This window comes from Pygocentrus nattereri, chromosome 10, assembly GCF_015220715.1.
Source record: "Pygocentrus nattereri isolate fPygNat1 chromosome 10, fPygNat1.pri, whole genome shotgun sequence".
Taxonomy (NCBI): Eukaryota; Metazoa; Chordata; class Actinopteri; order Characiformes; family Serrasalmidae; genus Pygocentrus; species Pygocentrus nattereri.
This window is the reverse complement of record NC_051220.1, coordinates 14,461,508-14,477,455: the sequence shown is the minus strand read 5'-3', so window position 1 is coordinate 14,477,455 and position 15,948 is coordinate 14,461,508. Positions and strand designations below refer to the sequence as shown.

Genomic DNA, 15,948 nt, shown 5'->3' with positions numbered 1-15,948 from the left:
AATTGGTACATTACCCACCAGTATTGCCCCTCCCTCAAAATACTGTAGTGTGGGATGAGAATTGTTACTACTGCTCATCATCGCACAGCTTCAGTAAAGCTCCACGTACTGGCGTGTATGCACACTTTATGTAGTAGTATGTGTGTATACAACAGAAAATTGTATTGTATTCCCTACTGCGATACCGATACAGCATTGGCGCAGCACTAGGTTTGATGTCAAATATATCAGTATTTATAAATATCAGTTAACTAGAACTATGAAAACTTTAGCTTTTTTTATTTTGGACCAAAGAAAATAACACGCAAATGCACCAAAAAAAAAACTGTACTTCAACTGTACCAGTGGGTTTAGTTTACCAGTAGCCAAATATTTGACCATTTTTCTGTTATTGTAGTAATCTCTAAAAAAATCTATATAGACTGTAGTATTCTTATTGTATAATTCCAGCTATATTAACACTTGATTAAACAATATTACAGAGAATAGCACTGATAGGTCAATACTTTCTCAAATGAACAGCAGTAATAAGTGCTGACCTCATGTGCAAGACTTTGGGCACAGTCCATGAGAGGAAAAGGAGGACTTGGCCGGTTCATATGCAGTGCCACAGCATTGTGGATGTTGAAGGCCTTCTGGAAGTCTGGCTTTTGCACAAGCTGTAGTACAAGCTCCACGTCCTCCTGACTCCGAGTGTCCCCCAGACAGTGCTGTACCTGCTTCAAAGACATCAGCAGCTCCTCCAGCTCTATTTAAATACACAGGCAAAGAAGCACAAGAGTGAGTGAAAGAGCAAGAATGAAGGAGCTAGAGAAAAAATGATCAGGTTTTCCTAATAGCAATAACTTAGGTTATAAATAATAACTTATTTTATACAAATAAGAATTTAATATGAATAGAATTATTTGTAAGTAAATAAAACAGGACATTAGGCATTCTAACACTGGAGACAGTAGTTAATGAGCTCACTATATAACAGCACAATACCTGGCAATCATTCAGGCATTAAAAAAAAAAAAAAAAAAAAAGAAAACATATAATGGCTCTCTGCATCCCAAGCCTTCACTGCATAAAGAGTAGCCTACGTACGAAAGCAAAGCTTACATGAACATATCACTGAACAGATATATCACTATTAATTACACTGGCCTCTCTCGACTAACCTATACTTTTATCTCTGAAATTCTTTTCTTGAATGAAGAGTCTGCAAACAGCTAAGTACATTCACAGAAAGGGAGTTTTTTTGTTGTTGTCTTAACTCACTAAGTGGGTGGCTGATGTTGAATTTAAAATGCTGTAAGACCCACAACTTATTTAGGGGGAAAAAAGAGAAAAAGAATTTCCCCACTCACAGTGGGTTAAACTATAAGCAAATTTAGAAGGAATAAGAACTAAGGAATGCAAGGACAGTAGAGAATGTGCAAAAACAAAGATGCTGGAGAAATGGAAACAGTGCAGTCAGTCTATGCACAGTCAGAATGTCTCATAAGAGGCTTTTTAATTAAACATCCCCTCACAATGTCCTCTGTTCCCTTTCTCAGGAAGTGTCTAGCCCAGGGGTTGACATTGCCTGGTGCCTTCTTCCCTGGCTAAAACATGTCTTGTTTTGACCTCTAAACAAATACAGAGCCTGCAGCCAGAGTGACCATCTGCAGTTAAATGTTTTATTATTAATATTTTTTTTTGCATCTTTTCCCCTTTTAAGAAACCACCAGAGTAGTTGAATTTTCACTCTTTCAGAGATGTCCATTAAGGGATGCACCAATACCACTTTCCCCTTCCAATAAAGACATGTGATCCTTAAGTATCTGGTGATACTGAATACAGATAGCAATATTAATTCTCTTGCTTAACAAGCTAGGTCCTTACTTATATTTATACAATTACACTTTCTAAATATTTTATTTTGGTAAAAGCCATATTAACAAACTGGAGAAGGCCTGCTTCAAGGATGTTCCTATATTTGGCTGCACTCATCCATCCCACAATTTTTAGCAGTATCCCTTTCCCTGCTGCTGTAATGCATCCCCATAGCATGACATTTCCAACACCACATTTCAACGTAGGGATGGTATTAGTCACCTGATGTACAGTTCCTGTTTTTTGTCAGACAGTGCTTGCTGGTGCCCAAAGAGTTCAATTAGCATCTCATTAGATCAGAGAATCTTTTTCTTCATGTTTTTCTTTACTTGGCATTTAGCAAACTACTTTTTATTTAACAGCAGACTCTGTTTTGTCACTCTGCTATAAAGACCTGATTTACTGAGTGCCACAGAGATGGTTGGCTGTACAATGGGTTTTCCCATGTCTACATAGGATTTTTGGAGCTCTTTTAGAGTGACTTTTGGGTTCTTTCCTATTTCTCTGACCAAGGCCCTTCTTGCCCTAGTACCTAATGTGAACAGACGATCAACTATAGGAAGGTTCAGTGCCTTGACAGAGGAGTGTAAGATTTTTGCAACATTTTTTTTTTGGTATTTTGTATATTTATTTTTTTATGTTCTCACAATTTTTACTTTAAAAACTGACTTTAAGGCCACAAATGATTGCAATAAAAATAATAGAATGGAACAGTGTGTGTCATTTGAATTTGATTACTTTTAAGGGGGTGAATACATTTGCAATACATTTTGTGTGTACAAAGCCAAGTCCAAAAAAGTTGTGCCAGTAAGAAAAATGTAAATGAAAACAAAACACAATTGACATCTTTTTTTGACCTGTATTCAATTAAAAACAATACCAAGATAAAATATTTAAAATTGTTCAACTGTAGCATTGATTTTGCATATAAAACACTAGTTTTGATGCTTGCAACAAGTTCCAAAAAAAACAAAACTAGACACAAGCAACAATGAGCCAGTTCAAGCACACAGTAGCAGTATGAGCTCTTCTGCAGTTTTACCCCTTTAGGCCCAACAAGGCCTCAAGCTGTTTGGACATTATATATAGGCAGAGTGAATAGAACTGAAAGCAAGTCAGTTCATCAAAAGGCCTATAGTTACCATGAACAATGAGCTGAGGTCTTTAATCATAATATAGGTTATATGGATAGACTTCTCGGGGAATCACACTCCTCAGCCTCCCTGGCAAGGTCTATGCAGGGGTACTGGAGAAGAGAGTCCGGCTTATAGTCGAACCTCGGATCCAGGAGGAACAGTGCGGGTTCCGCCCTGGTCGTGGAACACTGGACCAACTCTTCACCCTCTCCAGGATTCTGGAGGGTTCATGGGAGTTTGCCCAACCAGTCCACATGTGCTTTGTGGATCTGGAGAAGGCATTCGACTGTGTTCCCCGGGGTATTCTGTGGGAGGTGCTTCGGGAGTACGGGGTACATGGCTCTTTGCTACGAGCCATTCAGGCCCTGTACAAACAAAGCTGGAGTTTGGTTCGCATAGCCGGCAGTAAGTCAGACTCGTTCCCAGTGAGAGTTGGACTCCGTCAGGGCTGCCCTTTGTCACCCATTCTATTCATAAGTTTTATGGATAGAATTTCTAGGCGCAGTCAAGGGATGGAGGGTGTCCGGTTTGGTGACCTCAGGGTCACATCACTGCTGTTTGCAGATGATGTGGTCCTATTGGGGACATCAGGCTGCGAACTTCAGCTTTCGCTGGATCGGTTTGCAGCCGAGTGTGAAGCTGGGATGAGAATCAGTACCTCTAAATCCGAGACCATGGTTCTCAGGCGGAAAAGGGTGGAGAGCCCTCTCTGGGTCGGGGATAGGCTCTTGCCTCAAGTGGAGGAGTTTAAGTATCTCGGGGTCTTGTTCACGAGTGATGGTACAAGGGAGCGGGAGATTGACAGGCGGATTGCTGCTGGGTCAGCAGTGATGCAGGCTCTTTACCGGTCTGTTGTGGTAAAGAAAGAGCTGAGCCATAAGGCAAGGCTCTCGATTTACTGGTCGATCTACGTTCCCACCCTCACCTATGGTCATGAGCTTTGGGGAATGACCGAAAGAATAAGATCGCGAATACAAGCGGCCGAAATGAGTTTCCTCTGCAGGGTGTCTGGACTCTCCCTTAGAGATAGGATGAGAAGTTCAGTCATCCGGGAGGGACTCGGAGTAGAGCCGCTGCTTCTTCACGTCGAGAGGAGCCAGCTGAGGTGGTTCGGGCATCTGGTTAGGATGCCTCATGGACGCCTCCCTCGGGAGGTGTCACAGGCGAGTCCACCTGGGAGGAGACCCCGGGGAAGACCCAGGACACGCTGGCGCGACTATATCGCCCAGCTGGCCTGGGAGCGCCTCAGAATCCCCCTTGGAGAGCTGGTGGAAGTGGCTGGGGAAAGGGAGGTCTGGGCTTCATTGCTTAGGATGCTGCCCCCGTGACCCGAACCCCGGACAAGCGGAAGATAATTAATGGATGGATGGATGGATAGACTTCTCTTTACTGGTTTGAAAAACATCCAAGAGATTGGTCAACATAGATGTCAAAACTACATGACTAATAGCAAAATTTCTCACAGAATTTGGTTTGAAAAGTCGTTGGGTTCTACATATTAAACCCTTTGATTTAATGTATGCCATAATGAGGCACAATGCACTCATAAAGGGCCCTTTTATGTAGAGGAGTCAAATGAAAGTGGGTCAGAATTTGTCAAAAGGCCTCAATATGATAAGACTATTGATGATGTTAACCAAGTTTTGGTCAGTTGACCTTTTGACCTTTATATAATAAGTCTTTGTATATCTTTGAATGAACAAGCCAAAATACCAGAGAAGCAATCCAATTTCTGACATAACATGCAATTACGAAGTTATGCAGGTCAGTGAAATGACTCAAATTACACCACTTGGTGTTGCTATGGACTTCGTAACAACATTGTAACAGCTGTTTCTCAGCAAAAATAATATGTAGCGTTTACTCTGCCCCCTAATGACATGTGCGCATAAAAATCCATCACCTATCTCAGAATTTATTACCGAATAAGCCTGTCAAGTTTCTTGAGTTATAAATTTTTTAAGTACTTGTGAATCATTTCAAATTTTTCAACAAGGGCTCATTAGCATATGGCCGTACTGTTTAGAAAAGTCAACATTTTTGGATAATTATTGAGGCTCAGGCTCTTCTACAGGACTACTTTGCAAAAGTAGGTTTCGCATATTTGGCTACTTTGCAAAAAATCTAAGTGGGTGGAGCTAAAGGGTCAGAATATGCCTTGGTATTGTCTTACGGAAACCAGCAGAGATGTCCTTAAAAAGATGCTGTCTATACGGGTGCTTATGTAGCATCAAAATGTGATTTCACAGAAGTTTTACCTATACCTTTTGCACTAACAACCCCCATACCATGACAAGACACAGACTTTTGAACTTTATGCTTGTAAGAAACATAATGGCTCTCTTCCTCTTTGGTCTGGAGAACACAATGTCCATGATTTCCAAACACAACTTGAAAAGTGGATTCATCAGACCACAGAACACCAGTGAGATGAGCTTAAGCCCAGGGAAGTTGATGGTGTTTCTGGATGTTGTTAATATGGCCTCTGCTTTTCATATTACAGTCTTACCTTACATTTGTAGGTTCAGCAACAAACTATTTTCTAAGAGTTTTCTTAAGTATTTCTAGGCCCATGTGGTTATATTCGGTAAAGAAGCATGTTTTGTAATGCAGTGCTGTCTCAGGAATCAAAGATCACAGACATTTAGCACTGTTTTTTGGTTCTGCCTTTTACAATTTCTCTGGATTCACTGAATCTTTTTACAATGTAATAAACTATAGATGGTGCAATCCAAAAATTTAGATGTTAGCTTCGGGCTGCCTATGGTGAAGGAATGAGGTTAACACCACCACAAAAGCAGGCAAGTTGGCGCCCAGCGACCGAGTTGTTAGCTTGGGCTGTGGACAGTTAAGCTAAGCACCCAAGTGCGGTCGTGTCGAAGCTGACCTTCTGAGTGAAGCGAGAAAAGGTTTTTGAATGACCAAGCGAAGTGGTGTCAACCCTTAAATATGGAGGAGGGGCAGCTCCTCCCTGACGCACACATCCTGGCTGCCAGCCAACAGGGGCTGGCGTATTGATACAAGTGCATCTGCGGAGCGCCACCATGTTACGTGTCGGGCCTGAAAAAGGGGGGGCTTTTCTGGCTGGTGTTATTTTCTCTCTCTTTACTAGTCTCTCTCCCTTTCGTGCTTGCTCGCCGGTATGTCCCCTCCCTCGTTTGTTTCCTATCTCTATTACAGGTTGGCTGCAGTGTCAGTCATCGTCAGAGGACCCATCCCCCACTGCGGCCAATCATCATCCAGAATTCAGGCCCTGGAGGAGGGACTTGGAATTTAAAAGAAGACCGGCGAAGCTCGAGGAAGCTGGCGTTACCCCTGGAGTCTATGCTGGTTCCGTGTTTTCCTTGCTGCTCCTCCGCTTTCACGGGACTGTGTTGTGTGTCGGGTTATTGATGTGGCCTAGTGCAAGCTTAAGTTCCTGGCACTGATAGTCTGTTTTCTTGTATTATAACTCTCTCTCTCTCTCGCTGCTGCTGCTGTGTTTTCTTGGGGTTCTGGACAGGGTAGAGGGGCGCGCTCATACATATTACGTCACGTAGCGGCCCTATGTATAGACACCCTAGGTAAGGGGCAGGCGCCAACCCGTGTATTTCGGTTTTGTGTTGGGGAGACTAGTGCAGTCAGTGTTTTATTTTTCACTAAGCAACGAACTAGGGTAGCTTTATTTTTCGTTGGTTTTGATTATTTCTTTCCTTTGGCGCCGCCCGGGTCCAGAAGTCCATTTAGTGTTTATTTTGAAAGATATAAATATTGTAAATATTGTAAATATTGGTGGCTGTTGGTTTGAGGGGAGGGTCTCACTCACTTGTCCCCGGTGCAGTGTGAAATAAACAGCACGTACGACGCTGAACGTGTTGTGTCTTGGTCCTTCCCGGTTCATGTTACAAACATCACATCAAAACCATATGTTACTGGCCCCTTTTCCTCTAGGCTTAACTATGGGGTCGTAACATGTGGCTGCTCGTCCGGGATCTTTTATCCCTGTGTTTTGTTTATGGTCTGATGTGAGCGTGTGTAGTGCAGACCGGTTTGCTGGCTTCACCATTGGAACGCAGTGTCTATATATCTGTTATGGCTCAGCGGTTTGATTTAGCTTCGTTTTTGAGTGCTCCCTCTCTAGAGAATTTGGATACCTGTAGAAAGGATGATTTGCTACAGATAGCTACACATTTTAATATTTTGGTACCCAGACATTTAGTGAAAAGAGAAATAAAACAACTCGTTATGGACAGGCTTGTTGAGCTGCGTGTTTTGCCTCTGGCTGCTGATACCTCCGCTCAGTGCTCAGAGCCGGAGCTCAAGCTGTCAATTCGACGAATGGAGCTGGACATGGAAAAGGAGATTCGACTGCGGGAATTAGAATTGAGGGTGAAAGAGTTTACCCCACAACCCCATACCGAGCTGGATTCGCTTCCTGTGCCTTTTTCTGACCCAGAGCCTGCCCCTCTTCGTCCTACTAGGCCTGAGAGTGTGGAGGAATTGCGCCCTGTATTTGCCGTCGCAAAACACATGGCTCTCGTGCCTCCTTTCAGAGAAGCTGAAGTCGATACTTATTTCAGTATCTTTGAGCGTATCGCTATATCATTGAAGTGGCCTAAAGAGTATTGGACACTGCTTCTCCAATGCAAGCTCGTGGGAAAAGCACAAGAGGTATGTTCTTCTCTCTCACTAACTGACAGCATGGATTATGAACTTGTACCTGAAGCTTACCGTCAGAAATTTTGAGGTTTTAGAAAAGCACCTGTTCAGTCCTATGTCGAATTTGCACGGGAGAAGTGTGTTTTGTTTGATAAATGGGTTATGGATAGCAAAGTGACAGACCAGGAGTCGTTAAGAGAACTTATGCTGCTCGAGGATTTTAAAAACTGCCTGCCCGATCGCCTCGCAGTGTATTTAAATGAATGCAAAGTAACCACTCTCTCTCAGGCTGCAGTACTCGCTGATGAATTTGTTTTAACGCACAAAAGTAGTTTCGTTTTGAAGCCGAGCTCATGGAATACAAATGACACAAGTCTTAAGACCAGCCAGCCTCGCAAAACCCGGTCACCAAACCGTAACTTGGCCTCGGTGGAGTGTTATTACTGCCACAAACCAGGACACATAGCTAGCGAGTGTTATGCCCTAAAACGTAAACAGGAGCGCCAGGAGAAAAGACCACAGGCAAAAGGGGCAGTTTCTCCAGAAGCGGCCGTATCCCCGATGAATGTTACCGGCCTTTTATCTTTACTGGTACCGAGTCTCACACGGATGAATGTGGCCAGCCCATTATCATACTACGTGACACTGGGGCTGCGCAGTCTTTCATTCGTGAAGATGTTTTGCCGTTGTCCGCTGAATCCTTTACTGGTTCATATGGTCTTTGCCAGGGTTTAGAAATGAGTTACGTTCAAGTGCCCCTACATGATGTTCACTTACGTTCGGACCTAGTAACCGGTACTGTACGAATTGGGGTTAGGCAGGAGTTACCTGTTAAGGGTGTGTACTTTTTTCTCGGTAATGATCTAGCTGGCGAAAGGGTTGTTCCACCTTTAGTGGTTTCCAGCACGCCTAGTACTCGTACTTTCACAGATGAGCTGAGGGAAAGGTTTTCAGATGTCTTCCCCGCCTTTGCAGTTACAAGGGCCAAAGCTAAACGCACGGCGGATGTAGTCGACCTTTCTGACTCTTTCTTAGCTCGCGATGAACCGTTCGTTTCTCCCCCACCAGCCACTACTACAAAGTAGAGATGTCACCTTCATCCCCAACTGGTGTTACTCGAAAAGAACTCATTTCAGCTCAAAAACTTGATGGCAGTTTGGCTAAATGCTTTCTTTCTGTGTGTGACCGTGAGGATATTGAGAAAAAGCAGGTAGCTTTCTTTTTAGACAATGACATATTGATGCGCAAATGGGCCCCTCAAGCAGCCATACAAGACGCAGTTCACCAGATTGTCGTTCCTTCTGTGTTTCGGACACAGTATAGCTGTGAGTGAGTGTAGCTCACGACCATCCTTGGTCAGGACATTTAGGAATCACCAAGATGTACTCACGTGTCTTAAAACATTTCTTTTGGCCTGCTTTGCGCAAGGATGTAGTGAGTTACTGTCGGTCGTGCAAAACCTGTCAGATGGTGGGCAAACCAAACCAAATCATCCCTCCTGCTCCCCTGCACCCTATCCCTGTGATGAGTGAACCATTTGAAAGAGTTTTAATTGATTGTGTTGGCCCTCTACCTAAAACAAAAAATGGTAACCAGTTCCTGTTGACTATTATGTGTGCTGCCACACGGTTTCCAGAGGCAGTACCATTGCGCAGAATCACAGCTCAGACCGTTGTAAAGGCTCTAATTAAATTCTTCACTACCTTTGGCCTCCCAAGAGTAATACAAACAGACCAAGGATCCAACTTCACTTCTAAACTTTTTGCTCAGGTTATGCAGTTATTGAAAGTTAAACATGAAATGTCCAGCCCATACCCTCCTGAGTCACAGGGAGCGCTAGAGCGATTTCATCAGTCCTTAAAGTCAATGTTGCGGAAGTATTGTTTCGACAGGAAGAAGGACTGGGATGAGGGGGTGCCGTTAGTTTTATTTGCTGCCCGAGAAGCTAAGCAGGAGTCTTTGCAGTTTAGTCCAGCCGAATTGGTTTTTGGACATTCAGTACGTGGGCCAATGAAGGTACTTAAGGAGTCTTTTGAAGTTGACCTACCCAACGTACACATGAATGTTTTAGATTATGTCAGTTCCTTTCGTGAGCGCTGGCTTTGGCTTGTACCCTGGCCAAAGATATGCTCTACAGAGAGCGTTCCCATAGTGAGATACTGAAACGAATGCTTGAAAGAGAACTTTGAATGAGTTTCTGAAGAACTCTGAATGAGCTTGTCAAGCGTTATCTTTGCATCTATTTATCATTTCTTGTTTTATTTTGTACATTATTATTATTTTATTTTTTTATTTTAAATTTTATAAGCAGTATAAAATCATCTTTAGTCATTTTGATCATTAGACAGCCTACTCTGTATAGCACCAACATTAGTATTTACAGTTTTTGATTTACAGTTGTCAAGTCTTACAGCTTACATGTGATACTTGCTACCGTCTCTTGGCAGTAACTGTAACTCTCATGGTCACGCTATTGGCCTAATTCAAGTCACCAATGGCAAGTGTGTTGCTTTTGTTCAATGACAGTTAAACAGACTACCTGAACAGATGCCAAGCAAAATCAGCAAGCATGTAAGTGGCCCCCCACATAATATAGTTCTCTTGAATGGCATGCTGAATTTTACTGTATTAAGAGGTCAAAGCTAGGTAAACAGAATGTTTTGTAAGTCTGTATGCATGCTGTAAAAAACTGCCAAAGACCTCCCTGTTTTTAAAGAGCACAATGACAAGAATGAAAGGAAAAACAGAGGTGGCTTGCCGTTTCACCCAAATTCAACACATTTGTCATCGGTCAACTCCTGTTTTTGTATTAGGATTATGTTGACAGGTATGACATATTTACGACTCTTATTCAAACAAGCTTATTGGTGGAGCTACTAAAAGTGAAAGTTAGTTATGTTTATTGTCTAGCACAGTGGTTTTCAAACTGGTCCTGAGGAAGCCCCGAATGGTCCAGATTTGTGCTTCAGTCTTGCACACAGGAATGTGGGACACTGGTCTAGAAAATGTGAGCACTGAAACTCCAACACTGCTGTTCAAGAAGGGCTTCAAAATGTATATATTTATGAGTGTGAATAGTTTAAAGATCCACCAGACTCAACATTAGTACTGTGGCTGTGGTAGCCAGTGTAATGAACAAGAACATGACAAATTTCAGTCATTTGGTCAGATCTGGCTTGCCCGCTGTTATTTTGTGTGTGGAGCATTTTAAACAAAGACAGTCTGTCAGGGTAAGAAGAATGAGACAGAGTTGAATTTGGGTGAATTTTAGAGTTGATGACTGCTGCATTTTCATTCTACTCTTAAATTGTGTGGCTTCATGGTAGCTAAAGTAACAATTTTTTGGTGGATCTAGTGAATCTTTAAGCTGCTCACCCTCGTGACTGAAGACATAAGGTATGCACAATTTAAAACCTTTTTTGAGCAATGTTATGTTGGAGTGCTTGCTTTTGCTTGACCATAAACATGATTCACATTGGCATCTCATCCAAGCACTGTGTATAAAACAATAAAACATAACTAGATACTGTATTTACATACTGTATTCAAAATATAAACACTGAAAGCAAAGATAAATACGTAGCAAAATGCAAAACAAAAACCAAGAAATTATGGAAACACTTGGAGATAACTGCAGATGCAAAGATAGCACTTAACAGCAAGTACACAGACACATTTTTATTGAGCAAAGTGACAGATTTGACTATTTGTTTGTTAAAAGTATATCTATATAGCCTTCTTGCTGCTCCGCTCAGCAGCACAAACAATGTTGGAATGAGTAGCAAGCATGACCTAGTCTGAAACACCCAAAATGTGTCCAACCGTAAACATCTGAAACAGGGTGTAAAATCACAACTTATTAAAATGCCAGTGTTTAATGTATACCTGCGCTGCACTTTAAAGAACTAACCAGATTTGTTGAAAGAATCGTGAATATGGCAATCCAGAATCCAGGCAAAATCTGCTTTGTCCAACACAGAGCCACAGCTCTGGTCCAACAGAGCAAGATTTAAAATGAGAAATCACACTGCTATTCACTTGACTGACACCAGTATACCATCCACCCTTACTCACAGCCCAGAGAAAAGCTGGATGCAATTAAAACACATCAAAGAAGACAAAAGACACAGAAAAATGGAAGCAGTCTAAGAGAAAGGCAGCATATACTGTCCCTGTCTTCTTTTGCTTTCAAGGTGAGTCTTTCCCTGGGTTTTGTCAATGATATGACTCGCTCATCTGCTTTGCCTCTGTTAAGAATGAGAATTCTTACATCTCCTGGTATCAAGTGCCCATTATCAGTAGCATCATTCAATACCATTCAAAATTCACTTCTAAAATGATTGGATTGTATTTTGCATTTCTGAACCACAGGCTCACTTTCTCAGGTTCAAGGTTTAGGATAATAATTACTCACCTAATAATTTTGGGGCCCCGTTGAAGCCTTGCAGCTGTCCAAGCACATCCCCAGAAACCTCAATGGGCTCAAAGGTAGGGTTATCGATGCCCACCTTGGGGTTCTGCGCAAGCTTCTTTAACCTCATGGAGGAGTTAAGGTCCAACTCCTGGAGGCTGCGGCCCTCCTCTTCCCTCCTCCTGCGATCCTCCTGATGCTGGCGGATGCGCTCCAGCTGGGCACTCCGCCGGACGGGCAGAGTGCGGGCACCCAGCTCACCTGGGCAATCCACAGCCATCTCCCGGTGCCACTGCAGGAGCTCATCCTGGGCCTCACCTGCATCGCCGCTGCATCCCTCACTCCGATCCTCTGAATCGTTCACATGGCCGTTCATGTGAGAGGTGGTAATCATGCTTGCACTGCCTTCCTCGTGGGCGGGTAGTACTGTGATAGAAGGGCTATGGGCAAGGAGGTGTGAGGCTTAGGAAGGATGAGTTCTGCATGGCCTGAAGGATAATGCCATGACAGTGAGGTCTGGGTTAACAACTCCAGAGATGGAGCTCCTAGGCAGAAGGAAGTTGAGAAGAATTAGACTTCCAAATATCCTAAGGAGTACATATTAAAAAAAGCTAATATGCTGTATGGACATACCATGCAGAAAAAAATCATAAGTAGGTAGAACTTGGTGGTCTTTCAATACAGAATAAGAAATGCATAAAAATGTTAATGTTATAATATATTGCATTTTAGTTCTTGTTCTCTCAGTGTTTACACTGACATATAGTTGAAGTCATATTTACATACACTTAGGTTGAAGTTTAGGTAAAAACATTATCAAAAATAATATTAATAAAACACGTATCTCCTCTACAGACTTTGTCAACAAAGTACAGTTTTAGCAAGTTGTTCAGGATATCTATTTTGTACATGACACAGGCAATTTTTCCAACAAATGTTTACATATGGATTATTTCACTTATTTTCCAGTGGGTCGTAAGTTTACATACACCAAGTTGACTGTGGCTGTAAATAGCATGGAAAGATTCCAGATAATGATGTCACATTTATACTCATTCACTCTTTCGATGTCAGATCACTTCAGGCTTGTGATTTTAAAAGTGCTAAAATAAATTTTCAAAGCTCTGGAAAACAGCATAAATTTAATTTTCTCAACATTTAAAACTAGTTTATAGCTGTAAAATGCAGATTGTAGGACATTAAAAGAACACTTGTTTATCTACAGCAGTACCAATTTACAGTGGGGCAATGAGAGAGTACACTTCAACTATGACAGACAAAATGAGAAAAAAAAAAATCCAGGAAATCACATTGTCTTCACCAGTTGTTTGCACACACTGTAGCTGGTATATCGGCCCATCCCTCCATGCAGATCTCCTCTAGAGCAGTGATGTTTTGGGGCTGTTGCTGGGCAACACAGACTTTCAACTCCCTCCACAAATTTTCTATGGGGTTGAGGTCTGGAGACTGGCTAGGCCACTCCAGGACCTTGAAATGCTTTTTACGGAGCCACTCCTTCGTTGCCCGAGCAGTGTGTTTGGGATCATTGTCGTGCTGGAAGACCCAGCCACGTTCCATCTTCAATGTTCTAACTAATGGTAGGAGATTTTGGCTTAAAATCTCACGATACATGGCCCCGTTCATTCTTCCCTTAACATGGATCAGTCGTCCCGTCCCCTTTGCAGAAAAACAGCCCCAAAGCATGATGTTTCCACCCCCATGCTTCACAGTAGGTATGGTGTTCTTGGGATGCAACTCAGCATTCTTCTTCCTCCAAACACAGAGTTGAGTTTTTACCAAAAAGTTCCATTTTGGTTTCATCTGACCACATGATATTCTCCCAGTCCTCTTCTGGATCATCCATATGCTCTCTGGCAAACTACACACACACACAGATACATATATATATACACACACACACACACACACACACACACACACACACACACACACATATATATATATATATACACACACACACACACACACACACACACACACACACACACACACACACACATATATATATATATATATATATATATATATATATATATATATACACATACACACACATACATATATCCATACATACATACACACACACACACACACACACACATATATATACACACACACACACACACACACACACACACACACACACACACACACACACACATATATATATATATATATATATATATATATATATATATATATATATATATATATATATATATATATACACACACACATACATACATACATACATACATACATACACACACACACAGCTCAAAAAATAAAGGGAACACTCAAATAACACATCCTAGATCTGAATGAACGAAATATTCTCATTGAATACTTTGTTCTGTACAAAGTTGAATGTGCTGACAACAAAATCACACACAAATCATCAATGGAAATCAAATTTATTAACCAATGGAGGCCTGGATTTGGAGTCACACACAAAATTACAGTGGAAAAACACACTACAGGCTGATCCAACTATGATGTAATGTCCTTAAAACAAGTCAAAATGAGGCTCAGTATTGTGTGTGTGTGTGTGTGTGTGTGTGTGTGTGTGTGTGTGGCCTCCACATGCCTGTATGACCTCCCTACAACGCCTGGGCATGCTCCTGATGAGGTGGCGGATGGTCTCCTCCCAGACCTGGACTAAAGCATCTGCCAACTCCTGGACAGTCTGTGGTGCAACGTGACATTGGTGGATGGAGCGAGACATGATGTCCAAGATGTGCTCAGTCGGATTCAGGTCTGGGGAACGAGCGGGCCAGTCCAAGGCTTCAATGCCTTCATCTTGCAGGAACTGCTGACACACTCCAGCCACATGAGGTCTAGCGTTGTCCTGCATTAGGAGGAACCCAGGTCCAACCCCACCAGCATATGGTCTCACAAGGGGTTTGAGGATCTCATCGGGGTACCTAATAGCAGTCAGGCTACCTCTGGCGAGCACATGGAGGCCCTCCAAAGAAATGCCACCCGACACCGTTACTGACCTACTGCCAAACCGGTCATGCTGAAGGATGTTGCAAGCAGCAGATCGCTCTCCATGGCATCTCCAGACTCTGTCACGTCTGTGACATGTGCTCAGTGTGAACCTGCTTTCATCTGTGAAGGGCACAGGGCGCCAGTGGCGCATTTGCCAATCCTGGTGTTCTCTGGCAAATGCCAAGCATCCTGCACGGTGTTGGGCTGTGAGAACAACCCCCATCTGTGGACATCAGGCCCTCATACCATCCTAATGGATTCGGTTTCTAACCGTTTGTGCAGACACATGCACATTTGTGGCCTGCTGGAGGTCATTTTGCAGGGCTCTGGCAGCGCTCCTCCTGTTCCTCCTTGCACAAAGGTGGAGGTAGCGGTTCTGCAGCCGAGTTGTTGCCCTCCTACAGCCTCCTCCACGTCTCCTGGTGTACTGGCCTGTCTCCTAGTAGCGCCTCCAGCACCTGGACACTACGCGGACAGACACAGCAAAGCTTCTTGCTACAGCTCGCATTGACGTGCCATCCTGGATGAGCTGCACTACCTGAGCCAGTTGTGTGGATTGTAGAGTCCGTCTCATGCTACCACGAGCGTGAAAGTACCACCAATATTCAAAAGTGACCAAAACATCAACCAGAAAGCATAGCTACTGAGAAGTGGTCTGTGGTCCCCACCTGCAGAACCACTCATTTATTTGCCAATAATTTCCACCTGTTATCTATTCCATTTGCACAACAGCATGTGAAATTGATTGTCAGTGTTGCTTCCTAAGTGGACAGTTTGATTTCACAAGGTTTGATTCACTTGTTCTTTACTAGTTTTTATATATATATATATATATATATATATATATATATATATATATATATATATATATATATATATATATATATCAGT

General features: G+C 42.6%; 1 protein-coding gene across 2 annotated transcripts in view; it reads right to left on the bottom strand.

The window, feature by feature from the left end:
• Positions 1–15,948, bottom strand: part of mpp5a (membrane protein, palmitoylated 5a (MAGUK p55 subfamily member 5)) — a 64,441-nt gene that overhangs the window by 32,388 nt on the left and 16,105 nt on the right. For both annotated transcript variants that reach the window (XM_037541987.1, XM_017724847.2), the window contains exons 2-3: positions 12,049–12,590; positions 540–748 (exon numbers count right to left, since the gene is read on the bottom strand). In XM_037541987.1, the coding sequence (XP_037397884.1) occupies positions 540–748; positions 12,049–12,439 (600 nt within the window). In that variant the 5' untranslated portion in view covers positions 12,440–12,590. The remainder of the gene's footprint in view (positions 1–539; positions 749–12,048; positions 12,591–15,948) is intronic.